This window comes from Primulina eburnea, chromosome 3 (assembly GCF_022965805.1).
Source record: "Primulina eburnea isolate SZY01 chromosome 3, ASM2296580v1, whole genome shotgun sequence".
Classification (NCBI taxonomy): domain Eukaryota; kingdom Viridiplantae; phylum Streptophyta; class Magnoliopsida; order Lamiales; family Gesneriaceae; genus Primulina; species Primulina eburnea.
In genome coordinates this window covers 21,699,894-21,718,171 of record NC_133103.1, presented here as the reverse complement: position 1 = coordinate 21,718,171, position 18,278 = coordinate 21,699,894, and the positions used below count along the sequence as shown (strand labels likewise).

The window sequence follows — 18,278 nt, the reverse complement described above, 5'->3', positions numbered from 1 at the left end:
CCTTCGGCTTGCGTTGGTGGGCATGTTACCTGTGAAGAATGATGTTGGATTCTCGTTTGTAATTGCATGCACTTTGTGTTCTGTGTAGTACTTTGTTTGGGGAGGAGTTGGGGGAAGTTTTATCTCGATTAGAATACTTGACTTTACGTTGTCTTAGAGCAATCATATAAAAACTCATACACACAGCAAAATTTATGATTTTGAAAATTTATATAAAATTTTAATTCTCTTTTTTTCATGATCATTGCCAAATGCCTTAGATTCAAAAATTAACTGCTCTTGGCACAATCGAAGTATCTTTAGTTAAGTAAAAAGAGAATGCAATGAAAAGATTACATAACTACACTAAATAGACGTACAAAGCGTCAATGGCAATTTGCTCATGAAAAGATTACATAAGTATCTTCATTACAAATCTTGAATATATGAATATGGTTTCAGCCAAAACAAACCCCAAACCAAGTATCAAAGCATACAAGAACAAGCCTTCTGTTTCCTTCTAGCAGTACTGTAATTCATATTGCTCATGAAAATTGCACCAGGTCATTTTTTTCACATATTTGACAGTAAGAAGTGAGCTGTACTTTGCCTTACCGCAACACTCTCTTTCTACTTAGTACTTCCTGCTCTTTCAATCGATGCTGGAACCTTGCAAGGCGAGCTTCAAGGCTGACAAGAACTACGAAGTTATTACTGAGAAAAGGAGATCTGTGACCACAATTTCTGATACAACAACAAAGATTCTGCCAAAGCATTACTGAGAAGTTATAAACTCTTTGCTTTTGGAGTTCTCCCAATCTTCCTTCAATTCTCATGACCAAATCCCTAAACAACGTAAATTTAATTTAATATTTACAACAGTCCTTACTTGATGTCCTTGTGATGTAGGAGGAGCCCCAAACGAATAAGATGGTAAATTAATTTGAGAAGCTTCAAAAAAATTAGTATAACCTACCTGCATTTTAAATATAAAAAAATATGTAATACAAATATGCATACAATTATGGAAAAAAACTAAGTTACCGTTTCACTTGAATATTGCATTTGGTCATTGTGCCCAGATACAGATGGAAATTGCGGGGATGCAAACTGATTTTGCGATAGTGATTGTATGAAGTTTATTTCCCGTGTTTTGTTGCCATCTTCTGAACATTGACCTTTTTTTTTCCCTATTATTTCATGTAGCGCGTTCAAACCAATATAAACATCAACTAGTACATAAAGTGTATAATATGATCATGTAGATGAATAAAATAAATTGTATATAAATACTTACTTGAGATTTCAGCTTTTCCTTTCCTTTTACCTTTTCCTTTTTTGCTCGTACGATCCCAGTGTCGTGTAATATTTGCATTTGTAATCCCTTTCGCTTTTGCAGTAAGAGGGTTACGAATACATACTTCGCCTATTTCATCTTCACTCGGATCATCATCACACTGCTCGTTTATACTCAAATTTTGCACAAGATTGGAGATTTCATCTTTTGCGGTGTAAACCAATGTATATAATGTTTTTCTCGCACACTCATAGGGTTTGCTCAATTGACTTAGATCATATACCGATCTCATTATTTGGTTGACAAATTCCATCTGAGATACATGAGCACCACCATCACCACCACTGCCACTTTCTTGCAAATCGGTGCTAACTCGACTTTTTATGTTCTTCATCCATCTCCTCAAAATATAGCACTTGGGTATAACATTGACATCCATGCAATTAAACACCATCAAAACATGTTTACACAGAATGCCCATTGTCTCAAACTTACAACAACTGCACTTTATCTCATGACTTTTCTTATTGAACACCACATGCCTAACCATTGAGTTTTCATCATGAGATTTTACTTTGATCTGAATCCAATTCCAATCATTGCCAAAACAAGCTGGTGGTTCAAGAGATTTACAATTCAAAGAATTCACCAATTCAATTTCAAATAACTGATAAACAGAAATTGTATAAACATCAGCAGCATGAATCAACAAAGGATGGTTTTTCAAAATCTGTGGAGGCTTACCGTGACGACAACGAGTATCCTCTGTCTTCTCTTTCGACCGCCAATTTTTCTGAATCTTTGTATAATTAAGCACAAATTCATACAAAGAACTCATCTTATTCCCTGTATTTTTTAAAACCTTATTCGTGACTTCGCTCCTCGAAGTAGCCAATAGTCCCGCACTGAACTTCCCATTACTAAAAGCAGTCGCCCATTTTTTCCTGATTTTGTACATCCCATTCAACCACTTATGACCATCCAAATTATATGTATCAATCATGTATTTCCATGTTGCCTCAAATTCATATTCAGTTTCACAACAATTCATACATTTATACCACAACTTCTTGAAATTTGAATCACCATTTAAACTACCAAAGTGTGAAGGAGCATTCTGATTTATATGCCATTGACATAACCGGTGATGTGAATCTGGGAAAACCGTTTCAATGGCATTCATCATGGCTTGACATTGATCTGAGAAGATAGTTTGCGGTTGCTTTCCATTCATAGAATCAAGAAATGTTGTAAACAACCATTCAAAAGAGCTTTCGGTCTCATCTGACATAAATGCCAAACCAAACATAACATTTTGCATATGGTGATTGATACCAACAAATGGAGCACAAATCAAATTATACTTATTTGTTTTGTAGGTCGTATCAATCGACAATACATCACCAAAAAATTCATAATCAACAGCACATCTATAATCCCTGAAGAAAAAGTTCATCAATCTATCGTCATCATCCAACTGAACATTCCAGTAAAAGTAATTCTCCTTATTCGCCTTATCTATGAAATATTTAATAAGCGCAGTGGCATCTCCATTCTCAACTTTTGTATGTTTTTTCAGTCGACTCATATGATCATATGCATCCTTTCTGATAAAACCTAAATTCTCTATCCCACATGCTTCATGTTCCATAAAAGAAACAACATTGGAGACAGATATTCCAGCATTTACCATGGCTTCTAAAGTCGATTTTTTTGCATGTGATATATTGCGTGCCGATCTCAACAAGTGATTTTGATCAGATGCAAACATTTCATGGTTATGCTCCTCCACAAATCTACTCACCCGCCATTCACTTTCTTTTTCCCTAGTGATCTTCAATTTCGCTTTGCAGTTAGTTCTAGTGATCAACTTTTGATAAATTAGAATCCTTTTACTAGAATTTCTTTCGTCTTTTGAACCTTCGCATGAACAGATAAATTCTTTGGACTGAAGTTCATTAGTATGAGAAAAACATCGTTGGTCACCCTTCCTCACACTAAAACCTTTGGCATGTGCATATTGACAATATAATAAATAGGCATCTTCCACACTATTCACAACCGTACCCACTAGTAGTTTACTCTTCAAAACATCAACAACCGAATTTTCATTTTGTACCTCAAAGTTTTCAACCACGTGGTGTTCAGTTTGCTCGTCATCTTCTTCATCGTAGTTTCCGTCCAACTCCTCAAGTGAAATTGGCTCGTTATCTTCCATATTCCAACTATGCAATCTGAAAAAACAAAAAAAATGAAAATAATACCAGTTATTTATACAACGAACGATTTCAATAAAACAACACATTGCAACCACTTCTATAAAATCATCTACTACATCTTCTCAATGCCTTAAATATGCATTCCATCTTCTCAATGCCTTAAATATGCATTCCCAAAATAAAAAAAATTTATTCACTGATTCCAGTTCATGAACAAAAATCTGTTGATAAAAATAAAAATAATTTTGTCCCAATTTTTTGTTCAACCTCGCAACGTTATAACCAGTACAATTTCGTCCCATTTTTTTGTTCAACCTCGCAACGTTATAACCAGTACAGTAAAATTCATGAAATAGAATATAACCAGTACAGTAATACAACAGAGAACGAGTGCGGAATTCAAAAACTCGCCCATTTCTTGTAAAAAATTATACCTTTAAAAAAAGCTGATGTCCCAATTTTTGTCCCAATTTTTGTTCAACCTCGCAACGTTGAAGAAGTGTGCACGGCGGAAGAAGAAATGGGAAATGGGAAAGGGTAGTCTACAATTCTGAAATGAAATACGTATGCGGGAAGTTTAATTTTTGAAATATTGGGTCAAACCCGTCAAACCCTAACCATAGTTATTGTTTTTTGTTATTTTTGGTTTTAAAATAAAAAGTCCACGTGGCACAATTTCAATGGCTTCAGGCAATGCCTGTATATGCAAAATCGAATTTACCTGGACTCCTATATAAATTTTTTTTTTTGGGTAGTACATAACTGACAGATTGAGCGTAAAGGGGCAAGAGATGCCGGGTCAGGAAGCCACCGGCGTATTTTAGCAATGTTCAAAGGGTGTGGATGGAATTTTCTCCGTTTAGTTATATTAGTTATTACTAGGCACGAGGACCTCAGTTCTTGAGGGTCTTGCTCAGTTTTATACTTTAATATATGAGTAGTTATATTATTTTCAAGAAGAATTGAGGGGAACTTGTCAAAAAAATCCTTATTTCCATTCTCAACCTTCTCTTTATTTCCTACCCCACTAAAACTTTGTTTCAACTCCCATATCTCTCAAATTTCCAAATTTGCCCTTATATCTTCATTTTAAATAATTGATTTATTTTCTAAATAATGGCCCATCATGCTTCCGTAAAATAAAGTAAATCTTATACCTTTTTGACCGGAGTGCCACCGGATTATATCCACCGTATTTTACGAACTGCTCCTCACAGTCCAACCACACGATCGCAACCGATGGTTACTAAGCAGATTCCTTCAGCAACACTTAACACAGCTCTAATTCGTTTCCTACCTTAGAGCGTATAATAGAAGATAAAATTTTGAAAATAATACATGAGAGGGGCTAAGAGCAAAGATCTCTTTATTCAAACATCAAACATTTATTAATACATAGTAACCTCCTGTAGAGGAGGAGAAACTTGTTTAGCTACTCACAGTAGCTGAACTTACTACACACATAAACTTGAAAGAGAAAATATTGTTAGAGTAGGTGCACGTCGAGCCAAGTGTTGGCCGACTGTTCACGATGAAACTCTTTGTATTAAACGATCTTTATTTTAATAATATTTGAATTTATTAATTTGGCGCATCTTTATCTTTATACCCATGCGAGTTGCATAGATAAAGTCCTTGAATATACAAATAGTAGAAAGAATATGAGATGCTCATATGATGAGTATCATGAAACTCATATTTGTAATACTGTATATTCTAAACGGTTCCTAGTCGATTCAGCCGCCACTAAGAAGGATATAGGCCGCTCGAGTTAGAGACTAGTATCTGCGATGTGAGTACCATGTTTCATTGGTAGGGGACATTGTGATGTCCGAGCATGCAGATAGGTGCTCATTGTAGAGTGCACTGAACAACCCTCTATAAAGGACTTTCCAAGTGGTTCTCACTTATCGAGTGGAAAAGTCCTAGTTTATGGTTGTACACCATTAGTCCTTATGACCCGGGACAACATTGAGACTCTATGTGCTAGCGTTTCACTTTGACTTGTTTACCGACTCTTATGGGGTCATCAGGTGGCAAAGTTGGGTGTTAAGGCGAAACACATAGGAGTCGATGCATTGTAGCCGGGGATTCACCGCTTACCTACGGGTATGGATATCCTATGTGTTTTTCATGTATGTGTGGGTTGAAATCTCTGATCAGAGTATGGTGGTAATTATGAAAGGGGTTTCATAGATTACACCATCGATGCAACCACAACATGACACATAGTATCGATTCATTGACAACTCTCGATAAACCAATAGTTGTCGAATCGGTCGGGATATATGAGTTGAAGGGACCGTACTGTACGCAAACCATAATTGAATGGTTCTTGCAGGCACTATCATGTGATACCTAGGGAATCACGTAAGCGATGCTGCTAGGCGTTTAACGTGATTGGTTGGGTACTATCAGACTTGAGTTCTGACGTTCTTACTATCAAGGAGTTGACAAGTAAGAATGGAGCAATAGGGGTATGCTCGAATAAGGACATGTTTAGTCCGAATCACATGGAGATGTGAACCCACGGCTAGTCGTATCAATGAACCATTGAGGGCCACACAAGTACTGGCTTTGTAAATCCCGATGAGAAGTAAAATAGTTCAATGTGTTGAACGGCTTATAAATATGTTTATAAGCGTTAAGAAAATTAGAAGTATGACTTCTAAGAGAGAAATATAAATTTTAATTTATGAAAGTGTTCCTAAGATTAAAATTTGGCCAAGTAAATATTGTAGTTGAAAATTGTGATTTTCATAAACATTATTGGAGACTAAATTAAATTAATTCAAGTGTTGAATTAATTAAACACTAGTGGACCTAGTAGAGTCCAAATAATTAAAAATAATTCAAGTGTTGAATTAATAATATTGAGTCTTGTAGAGCTCAATTAAAATAATTATTTAACTAGTGGGACTTGAATAAATTCAAGTAGTATTTAATTAATCTCAAAAATGTTTGAGATAATTAAAATTTAGTCTATTGTTTTTAATGTGTTAAAAACCATATTATATACATGACATGCTAGGGTTTGCATGCTTGGGAGGTGAAGAGACTTTGAATACTTTTTTAATAAAATAATGCATGGCATGGGGATCAACTTTTTCACTTTTCCCACACCCAAGTCTATACTACACTCCCTCATTCACTCACTTGTCTTGGCCGAAATTTGCTCTCAAAATTCTCTCCATTTTTTCTTCTTGTTTTGTTCTTCATTCTTGGAGAATAAAATCTTCTCTTTGAAAAATCCTTAAGTTTTTCTAGTGCAAAACTTGAGGGGTTTTACATAGCTTGTGGTGGGCTTGATTTAGAAGCAAGGAGGAGGAGCTTGTAGACTTGTCTTCCATTTGAAGAGCTTTGTTGTTCACAACAAAGTTGGTGCCATTCATCAATCCTTGTGATTGATAGGTAAATTCTAAAACACCCTATGTATGTCCTATGGTGTTTTGAAATGTAAATATTGCACAAACCAAGGGTGGCCGAAATTTAAGCATGAAAATTTAAATATTTTGACTTCCGTTGCGCTTCCGGCCACCGTAACCGGTCCGCTTTCAAGTGGTATCAGAGCTAAGGTTACGGTTTTTGTGTAATATTTGCATAATATTATGTTGAGATCGATTTCTAATCGTTTGAGATTTTTGTGCAATAAAATCAAAGGGCCGAAAATTTTGAAGCAAAAACAAAAAAAAAACATTTTTTCGGGCAGCATGTTGCTGCCCGAGGGCTGCCCGAGGGCTGCCCGAGCTGCCCTTGTTTTTCGGGCAGCAAAGGGCAGCCCCCGAAAATTGCAGTTTTTAAATGAAAAAAAAAAAATTTTTTTTGTTGCCGGAATCCGGCGACGGAGCTCCGGCGACGGCGATGACGGCTAGGGTTTCCAAAAGTGTTTTGGAGAATCTTAGTGTCATGGGCTTTGAGATGTTGGGCCATTGGATGGACAACATAATTTGTGAAATTTAAATGGGCCAAAATATTTTTGGTGAAAAATGGTTTTTGGGCCCTTAAGTTTAAATTTACAATTGTTGCACATATTTTCTCATAAAATAAATAATTGAAGTTGGACTTTAATTATTTATAGTAAATTATGATTTACAAGAAATTCGATTATAAATAAATTAATTTGAAAGTAGACAAAGTTGTTTGTATACTTTGTTAATTTAATTTATAATTGTGGCGGTTAGTGATTGGATCAAGATATATAATATTGGATCAATTAATTATAGTGATAATTAATTGATGGTGTATGATATGTGATATTATGCATGAAGGATGATCAAAAGCCCAAGCCCAATTTGCTAGGTGTATGCTAGGATATTTGTGTTGAATGATTGTAATAATTATCAATTTAAAGTGGGCTTGGTTTATGGCCCGTTCCCACCCCATGAGATGTATCCCTATGTGCCATGGATATTTAATTGTAAATATTAGAATAGTGGAAGATCAAGATTGGAAGATGGTGGCCTTGGTGATTATGAAGATCGAAGACATGTAATATTGGATGCTAATGTAATAATGTAGTTGCATTGCATCCCTTGCATTTACCCTAGGATTGGACCTAGGCCCGTGTTTAGCTCACACGGGCCATTAGTTTTGGGGCAATTGATCATCCTTGTACTGTTTTCTATTTATAATATATGCATGATATGTTATAAATAATGAGTATGTGCGTTATTATTATGATAATAACAAAGTTGCATGAATCCGGCAAACATACGATCAAACATGGCGAGCTTTTAAAATAAAATTAATGATGAGACCTTTCAAAATTAAAAACCCTCATTTTGAATAAGATTCAAAATTAATATCAAGTCCTGAAAAGGGGAATTATAAATTTGTTTATAATTTCCTTGTCTTCCATCGACAATGGATGCATGATGAACGCTACCCGTACTCGGGGCTCGGCTCATATTATTGAGGGGGCCCTGGGTGCCGGAAAGCTGTGACATCCATTGACATAGTGATGTGAACTACGTGGAACTCCCATGATTTCGGCTCATATTATTGAGGGAACTCATGGCGACCGTCCATTAAGGTTCAATATCGATGGGTTAGGCTTGACACGTGAAGATGAACGACGTCATATTATTGGGTCCTAATCAAACGTGAGACAAAAGTTTACGTAGAGGGTTGCATGGCGATGCAATTGGAAACTACCTTTTAGGAATTGTGATGGCCGATATTATTCGGGATCACAATTCGCTGATTGGACCTTACGTACCTACTGAGGAAAGTGTTTCCCGTTTTCACTAGAGGGTAGTGAAAATGTCAAAACAGTGGGAGCGATAATTTATAAAGTAAAAGTCCAAACTTTATATCTTATTAAATATTTTAAAATAGTCATTAACATTTATCTGTTTTACTTTTCAGTACAAATCTGTGACAATGTCATCAATTCGCAACCCGTTTTCCGTAATTCTCGAAAAACACGTTCTAACCGGACCAAACTATATCACTTGGCTAAGAAATTTAAAGATTGTCTTAAACTCGGAGAAAATCGCATACACACTGACTGAGTCGCCCCCTGCTGAGGCTCCGACCAGCTGCACTCCTGAGGAATTGCAGACCTACAAGGATTGGTGCGACCATGACTTGAAGGCGAGGTGTTATATGCAGGCTTCGATGAACGATGAGCTGCAAAGGCGATTCGAGGATGCTAAGAATGCTGCTGACATTCATATGCACCTCAAGGAGCTCTTCGGTGAGCAAACTCGGCCTTTGAGGCATGCCACAGTAAAGGAGCTCATCACTTTACGCATGCGAGATGGGACTTCGGTCCATGAGCATGGCCTAAAGTTGATTGGGCTCGTGGACAAGCTTGTTGGCATGGATTTGATCTTGCCATCGGAGTTGACCACGGATGTGCTGTTGCTGTCGCTGCCTAGCTCTTTCGATCCTTTTGTCGTGAACTTCAATATGAACAAGCTCGAGCCCAGCCTTGAAGAGTTGGTGAACATGCTTGTGACCTTTGAGTCCACCATCAAAAAGGAGAAGTCGGTTCTTTATGTGGGCTCTTCATCTGGCACGAAGACCGGTCCACCTGGGAAGGGAAAGAAGCGTTCTTTCAAGCGCCCCAAGAAGAGCGAGCCCTTGAAGAGGCAGACTCCGAGTCCCGTAGTGGCAGCCGCGCCAGCCAAGGCTGAGAAGACAGTTGACATCTGTCATCACTGCAAGAAGCCTGGACATTGGAGGCGTAACTGCAGGGAATATCTTGCGCAGAAGGGTTCTGGCAAGGGTATGTTCTATATTGAAGTAAATATCTCGATTAATTCTACTTCTTGGGTATTAGATACCGGCTGTGGCTCACATCTCTGTAATGATTTGCAGGTGATGGGAAGAAGTAGGAGGCTCCGAGAGGGTGAGACCTTCCTGAGGATGGGCAATGGAGCAAGGGTTGCTGCCAAAGCCGTAGGAGATGTTTATTTAATATTGAACAATGATTTTAAGCTTGTTTTGAGAGATGTTTTGTATGTACCAGACTTGGTTAAAAACATTATTTCCATTTCTATGCTTGATATTGATGGATTTTCTTGTTTATTTGGCAAAGGTGTTTGCAATATTTACAAGAATGAATGTTTAGTTGGTACGGGTGAACTTGAAAACAATCTCTACACCTTAAAATTAAAAGATATTCCACTTAACAATGTCCAAACGATAACAACAACAAATAAGCGCAAACAAGATACTCTTAATTCGGCACAATTATGGCATGCTCGATTAGGTCATATTTCCCTAAGAAGGATGAACAAGCTAGTGGGAGTTGGCATGTTTGATATGTCCGATATTAATGCTCTCACGACTTGTGAATCCTGTCTAAAAGGAAAGATGACCAAAATTCCCTTTAAGGGCCATGCGGAGCGAGCCAAAGGGTTATTGGATTTGATCCATACCGACGTGTGCGGTCCACTTAGCATCACCACTAAGCATGGACATTCCTACTTCATCACCTTTACCGATGACTTTTCGAGGTATGGGTATGTGTATTTGATGAAATACAAGTCTGAAGCCTTTGAAAGGTTCAAAGAATTCAGAAGTGAAGTAGAGAAACAATTGGGACGAAGCATCAAGACACTTCGATCGGATCGAGGTGGTGAGTACTTGAGTGCCGAGTTCCAAGAGTATCTTAGAGAGAATGGGATTCTCTCGCAGTGGACTCCGCCCGCTACACCGCAGTTGAATGGTGTTTCGGAGCGTCGTAACCGGACTTTGATGGACATGGTTCGGTCTATGATGGGGTTCACGGAGTTGCCGCCATCCTTTTGGGGATATGCGCTTGAAACAGCGGCACTGTTGTTGAACAATGTCCATACAAAGGCAGTTGACAAGACTCCATATGAGATATGGATGGGTAAGCCTCCCAAGTATTCTTATCTTAGAATATGGGGGTGCCCTGCTTATGTGAAGCAGACAGTGGGAGATAAATTGGATAGTCGATCCATTTTATGCTACTTTGTGGGATATCCAAGGAATTCCGTTGGATATTGTTTCTATCATCCCCAAGAAACAAAGGTGTTTGTTTCTAGGAACGCAACCTTTTTGGAAAAGGAATTTCTATTGGATAGAAAAGGCGAGATGATAGAACTCGAAGAGGTTCGAGAGGCACCCACAGTTGTAGAACCCACACCCAATGAGCTAAGTGAGGAGATACAAGCTCCTAGGAGATCCGAGAGGATCTCGAGACCACCTATGAGGTATGGTCTGCTTCTTGAAGAGGGCCATGATGAGCCTAATCTTGGATGTGATCCAAGGACCTTCAAGGAAGCGTTATCGGATGCTGATTCATCCAAGTGGCTTGAAGCAATGGAATCTGAGATGAATTCCATGCATTCGAACCAAGTGTGGAATCTTGTGGATCCACCTGAGGGAACTGTTCCCATAGGATGTAAATGGATTTACAAGAGGAAACTTGGGGCGGATGGGAAGGTATTGACCTTCAAAGCGCGATTGGTAGCAAAAGGGTATACTCAAAGGCAAGGTGTTGACTATGAGGAAACCTTTTCTCCAGTTGCGATGTTCAAGTCCATTAGGATATTGCTAGCCATAGCTGCATGGTATGACTATGAGATATGGCAGATGGATGTGAAGACAGCCTTCCTTAATGGGGATATTAAGGAAGAAATTTACATGTCTCAACCTGAAGGGTTTACATCTATCGGAAGTGAGCATATGGTATGCAAACTTCAAAGATCTATTTATGGTCTTAAGCAGGCATCGAGGAGCTGGAACCTCAGATTCGATAGTACAATCAAAGAGTTTGGTTTTACTAAGAATCCTGAGGAACCCTGTGTGTATAAGAAGGTCAGTGGGAGTGCTGTGACATTCCTTGTTCTTTATGTTGATGACATTCTACTCATTGGGAATGATGTAGGAATGTTGCAATCAACAAAGATATGGTTAGCAAGTAAGTTCTCAATGCAGGACTTGGGTGAGGCATCTTTTGTATTGGGAATACAAATCTATAGAGATAGATCAAGAAGATTGCTTGGTCTCACCCAGTCCACATACATTGATACCATCGTGAAGCGGTTCTCGATGGATGAGTCCAAGAGAGGACATCTACCAATGTGTCATGGCGTGTCCCTATCCAAGTCTATGTCTCCCAAGACTGATGCAGAGATAGCGGCGATGACACGAATTCCGTATGCTTCGGCTATTGGTAGTATCATGTATGGGATGATATCTACACGTCCTGACGTGGCATTTGCACTAAGTGTAGTGAGTAGATATCAATCCAACCCTGGTCTTCCACACTGGAAAGCTGTGAAAGACATCCTCAAGTATTTGAGAAGGACCAATAAGTTGTTTTTGGTCTATGGGGGTGGAGAACTGAAATTGGAAGGCTATACCGACTCTAGCTTCCAAAGCGATGTTGATGACTCGAAGTCAACCTCCGGATTCATATTCATGCTCAATGGTGGTGCTGTCTCTTGGAAGAGTTCCAAGCAAGACAGTACTGCGGATTCCACCACTGAAGCAGAATATATTGCTGCATCAGCTGCAGCAAAGGAGGCTGTTTGGATTAGGAATTTCGTCCAAGAGTTGGGCGTCATTCCAAATGGAGTTGCTCCTATCCCGGTGATGTGCGACAACACGGGAGCCATAGCTCAGGCGAAGGAGCCAAGGTCTCATCAGAAGTCCAAACACGTATTGAGAAAGTACCACATCCTCAGAGAGATCGTGGAACGAGGAGAAGTGTCGATCGACAAAGTCGGCTCCGCAGATAATGTTGCTGATCCACTAACTAAGCCTTTACCAGGACCATCATTCGAGAAGCATCGCGAATCAATGGGTCTTAAGTATATGGGTAGTTGGCTCTAGTGCAAGTGGGAGATTGTTAGAGTAGGTGCACGTCGAGCCAAGTGTTGGCCGACTGTTCACGATGAAACTCTTTGTATTAAACGATCTTTATTTTAATAATATTTGAATTTATTAATTTGGCGCATCTTTATCTTTATACCCATGCGAGTTGCATAGATAAAGTCCTTGAATATACAAATAGTAGAAAGAATATGAGATGCTCATATGATGAGTATCATGAAACTCATATTTGTAATACTGTATATTCTAAACGGTTCCTAGTCGATTCAGCCGCCACTAAGAAGGATATAGGCCGCTCGAGTTAGAGACTAGTATCTGCGATGTGAGTACCATGTTTCATTGGTAGGGGACATTGTGATGTCCGAGCATGCAGATAGGTGCTCCTTGTAGAGTGCACTGAACAACCCTCTATAAAGGACTTTCCAAGTGGTTCTCACTTATCGAGTGGAAAAGTCCTAGTTTATGGTTGTACACCATTAGTCCTTATGACCCGGGACAACATTGAGACTCTATGTGCTAGCGTTTCACTTTGACTTGTTTACCGACTCTTATGGGGTCATCAGGTGGCAAGGTTGGGTGTTACGGCGAAACACATAGGAGTCGATGCATTGTAGCCGGGGATTCACCGCTTACCTACGGGTATGGATATCCTATGTGTTTTTCATGTATGTGTGGGTTGAAATCTCTGATCAGAGTATGGTGGTAATTATGAAAGGGGTTTCATAGATTACACCATCGATGCAACCACAACATGACACATAGTATCGATTCATTGACAACTCTCGATAAACCAATAGTTGTCGAATCGGTCGGGATATATGAGTTGAAGGGACCGTACTGTACGCTAACCATAATTGAATGGTTCTTGCAGGCACTATCATGTGATACCTAGGGAATCACGTAAGCGATGCTGCTAGGCGTTTAACGTGATTGGTTGGGTACTATCAGACTTGAGTTCTGACGTTCTTACTATCAAGGAGTTGACAAGTAAGAATGGAGCAATAGGGGTATGCTCGAATAAGGACATGTTTAGTCCGAATCACATGGAGATGTGAACCCACGGCTAGTCGTATCAATGAACCATTGAGGGCCACACAAGTACTGGCTTTGTAAATCCCGATGAGAAGTAAAATAGTTCAATGTGTTGAACGGCTTATAAATGTGTTTATAAGCGTTAAGAAAAATAGAAGTATGACTTCTAAGAGAGAAATATAAATTTTAATTTATGGAAGTGTTCCTAAGATTAAAATTTGGCCAAGTAAATAATGTAGTTGAAAATTGTGATTTTCATAAACATTATTGGAGACTAAATTAAATTAATTCAAGTGTTGAATTAATTAAACACTAGTGGACCTAGTAGAGTCCAAATAATTAAAATAATTCAAGTGTTGAATTAATAATATTGAGTCTTGTAGAGCTCAATTAAAATAATTATTTAACTAGTGGGACTTGAATAAATTCAAGTAGTATTTAATTAATCTCAAAAATGTTTGAGATAATTAAAATTTAGTCTATGGTTTTTAATGTGTTAAAAACCATATTATATACATGACATGCTAGGGTTTGCATGCTTGGGAGGTGAAGAGACTTTGAATACTTTTTAATAAAATAATGCATGGCATGGGGATCAACTTTTTCACTTTTCCCACACCCAATGTCTAGACTACACTCCCTCATTCACTCACTTGTCTTGGCCGAAATTTGCTCTCAAAATTCTCTCCATTTTTCTTCTTGTTTTGTTCTTCATTCTTGGAGAATAAAATCTTCTCTTTGAAAAATCCTTAAGTTTTTCTAGTGCAAAACTTGAGGGGTTTTACATAGCTTGTGGTGGGCTTGATTTAGAAGCAAGGAGGAGGAGCTTGTAGACTTGTCTTCCATTTGAAGAGCTTTGTTGTTCACAACAAAGTTGGTGCCATTCATCAATCCTTGTGATTGATAGGTAAATTCTAAAACACCCTATGTATGTTTTATGGTGTTTTGAAATGTAAATATTGCACAAACCAAGGGTGGCCGAAATTTAAGCATGAAAATTTAAATATTTTGACTTCCGTTGCGCTTCCGGCCACCGTAACCGGTCCGCTTTCAAATATTACAACTGGTTTGAAGAAAAATGAAGAGGTTGATCGATGCCTTCATCTTCCTTCTGCTTCCTTATTTATAGAAGGCTTCTTCGGATTTGAAACTCGGACTTCAAATCTTGATAAGCCTTTACAGCTTGCATATGGACCATGTAGTGGTTGAGTGGTCCCTTCTTGAATTGTCTTCTTCTAGATTATTAATCTAGAAATTAGCTTCTCATCTTCTTTTATTTCTTTGAGAAACCAGTGTCGATGAGTATGTAGGATATCCGCGGTGATCGGATCTCCCTTTTCCTGAAAACGCTGAACCAGCCATTTAAGAGCCTCTGCTTTTTTTCTCTTATAACTGATTCTCTTTTTCAAAACTTTTAGATATACCCGATACATCTTCAAGTTTTGTTTGGGTGTGATTTACTGGTTCCATTCTTTCTTTTTTATAGATAAAATTTCGGGACCAGTTATCTTGCTTTTATTCATTAGATTCCCTTTTTTAAATTAGGTATTCAATGTTCCTTGTCATTTTCCACCGATTATTGGTGGTCATGTCCTTCCACTCACATGAATTCTCACATGGTGGTCCTTCTTTTGGTTAGTGGGTGAGTCACATGTCCACTATTAATTTTGTCGAGGAATCTTTAGCTTTCGCTGTCCTCGAGAAAAACGTGATTGTGGTCCATCCCCACTTGTGCTTGTGTCGGTAAAGTGTTTCCGATCAGATCTCGGTTTGAATCCTTTACCGAATTCAGGTTACTTCTGGTTCTGGCATTCAAGGCAGATGTTTTCTGACCATCTTCCTATGTGTGCCATGTTACAGAATTTTCGGCGAGTTTCTTTACTGGCCGGCAGCTTGCTGTTCCACAAAAGATATCTCTTTTTCTCGAATAAATCTTCTGTAAAACTTGTTGTTTTCCCTGACATGGTGTTTAACAGGAATGATCCGTTCACTGAATGATTATAAAATTTGAACGGAAACTTGACTTTGTCCATCTCAGTGAGACAGACCCATAAACCCCAAGCTCTTCTGGTTGAAATGTCATCTTCAGTAATTGAAGCAACCAGGGGTGTTTCTTCTGTTGGAGGATCCTTGATAAATTTTTGAACATTTGTATCCGGCCTCCTTAGCTTAATAAAATGAAAGGATTCATGGGAGCTTTTTCCTGCTGGTTCTGGTGCTGCACTAAAGAAGTATAGCTCCAAAATATCTCCTCTGGACAAATAATCATTATTCGCCCAAGTTTCGTGAACAGCTTCCTGGATCCATTTTGGTAGACCTGATATTTCTGGAAAGCTGGGTGATGTAGTATAAACTGAGGCAAGAGCCCCGAATTCATACCATGCTTTAACCTCCTTTGGATATGAATTTTGTTTCATCCATACCCTTGGATATTTTCCTGAAACATCAACCCTGTTAGTGGCTGGGTTGATTCCGATTCTTGTTTTCAATTTCTCCCAATTCTGTTGATAAACCTGAAATGGAGAAATTACACTTTCATTAATATCAACCTTAGTTTTGCCTTTGTCAATACGAGGCCTAAGGTTGATCTCTCCCTCTTCAATCTCCGCGGTGAAGGGTTGATTTGAAGACTCAAGATAAGGATCAGGAGTCTCAATTTTTGTTTTAGCCGACTCATCTATAGATGATCCCGACTTAACACTTGTGCAAGGGGTATTTGAATCACCTCGCTACAGGTATAGAGTCCTGTACTCGAAAACTCTCCATTTGGGAAACCAGTGGTTTCTCAATGCCTTGGAGGATAGGTCTTTGCATTACAGACCATAGCTGAGTATATGCCTGTAAACAACCTGTAATTCGATCAGAGACAATTCTCTTACAGCTTGTTGTAGCCTTCCCGCAACTTCTGCGTTAACAGCTAACTTGTTGAACTCGGTTTGAAGCATTTCAAGGTGTTCCCTCAAATGCCTCTGCATCTTGATAATAGCATCAATGTCAATGTTGTCCATCTCTTGTCAAATAATCTGCAAGAATATTTTCATGAGATTTGATTATCACAATATCAAAAATATAATTCTGACATAGTGCTTGCCATCTTAATAATCTAGTCTTCTCAGGTTTAGACTCAATTATATTCCTTAAAAAAGCTTTAACTTGTGTGTTATCAACTTTCAAAGTGAATTTCTTTGCAAGTAAAAATAATGGCCATTTTTCAAAAGCCCTTTTTACTGCATAAAATTCCATCTCGTTGATATGCTATCTAATGTCTTCTGCATCTGAGAATAACCCACTGCAATATCTGCATGGTTGTTCTCCATCTGGTGTGAGTTTAGTAAGAACTGCTGCCCACCAATGATCGCTGGCATCTGTGTATAATACCAAATCATCTTCATCTTGAGGAATCGCAATTTTTGGAAGATTTTTACAAACCTTCTTTAGATGGATGAGTCCTTCTGTGTGTTCTTTTGTCCATATGAATCTTGCATCTTTTTTCAATAATGGACTAAACACCTTCCTGTGTTTTGCTAGGTTTTTTATAAACATCCCAGCAAAATTAACAACTCCTAGAAAACTTTGAAGTTGTTTCTTGTCTTTGAGATTTTCTGGAAAATTCTGCACCTTTTCGACTATGTGGTCTTGCAGAATTATTCCTGACTCATCGATTTCAATTCCGAGGAATTCAATCTTTCTTGTAGCAATGACTGCTTTCTTTTCAGATAAAACCAGTCATTCTTTCTTGCAAATATTAGAGAAAATCTCCAAATGCTTGACATGTTCATTCATATCTTTGGATGCTATTAAAACATCATCAATGTAAACAAACATAAACTTGAAATAATCTTTAAAAAGATTATCCATTTTCCTTTGAAATATCTGGGGTGAATTAGCTAATCCCATTGGTAATACTTCCCAAATATAATGTCCTTGAGGTGTGGAGAAAGCTGTGAATTTCTTGCTTTCTTCCTGCATCCGAATCTGATAGAATCCGGACTTACAATCGAATTTAGAGAATATCTTGGCATTGCGAATACAACTTATCAAGTGTTCTCTGCTAGGTATATAATACCCATCAAACTCCAGAATTTTATTAATTTCTTGATAATTAATAACTAATCTGGGTTTACCTCTTTTAATCTCACCATGATTTCTTACCAGAAAACCTGGACTGCTATATGGTGACATTCTTGCCTTGATCAAACCAAGATCCAAATGTTCCTTGATTATAATCTGCATATCCCTTTGATCAATGATGTTCATTGGGATGGGTTTACAACGGACAAATTCATACTCTTTGCCTTCCTTAATCTTAAGGCAAGCCCTGAGTTGATTTTTGTCCCACCATGCCAAGGGATCTTCATTGTAATTTTCTCTGATCCTCTTCTTGACATCTTCCAATGATACCTTAGATTCGAACTCTACTTCATTTTTTTGTAGAG

General features: G+C 38.2%; 1 protein-coding gene across 3 annotated transcripts; it reads right to left on the bottom strand.

Annotated features, from left to right (window-relative positions):
• Positions 1–407: 407 nt before the first annotated feature.
• LOC140827311 (protein FAR1-RELATED SEQUENCE 5-like) lies at positions 408–4,202 on the bottom strand. 3 transcript variants are annotated; one of them, XR_012116947.1, is made up of 7 exons: positions 3,930–4,202; positions 1,277–3,510; positions 1,024–1,169; positions 869–955; positions 759–825; positions 621–648; positions 537–578 (listed from the first exon to the last, which is right to left on the bottom strand). XR_012116947.1 is itself a non-coding variant. In XM_073189962.1 (6 exons), the coding sequence occupies exons 2-5, from the start codon at positions 3,492–3,494 to the stop codon at positions 805–807; spliced, it is 2,472 nt and encodes an 823-aa protein (XP_073046063.1). In that variant the 5' UTR covers positions 3,495–3,510; positions 3,930–4,202; the 3' UTR covers positions 408–669; positions 759–804. The 3 variants fall into 3 exon arrangements, 2 of the variants coding, with proteins under 2 accessions (XP_073046063.1, XP_073046062.1); XM_073189962.1 differs by having other exon boundaries at positions 408–669; XM_073189961.1 differs by having other exon boundaries at positions 408–825.
• Positions 4,203–18,278: the final 14,076 nt, after the last annotated feature.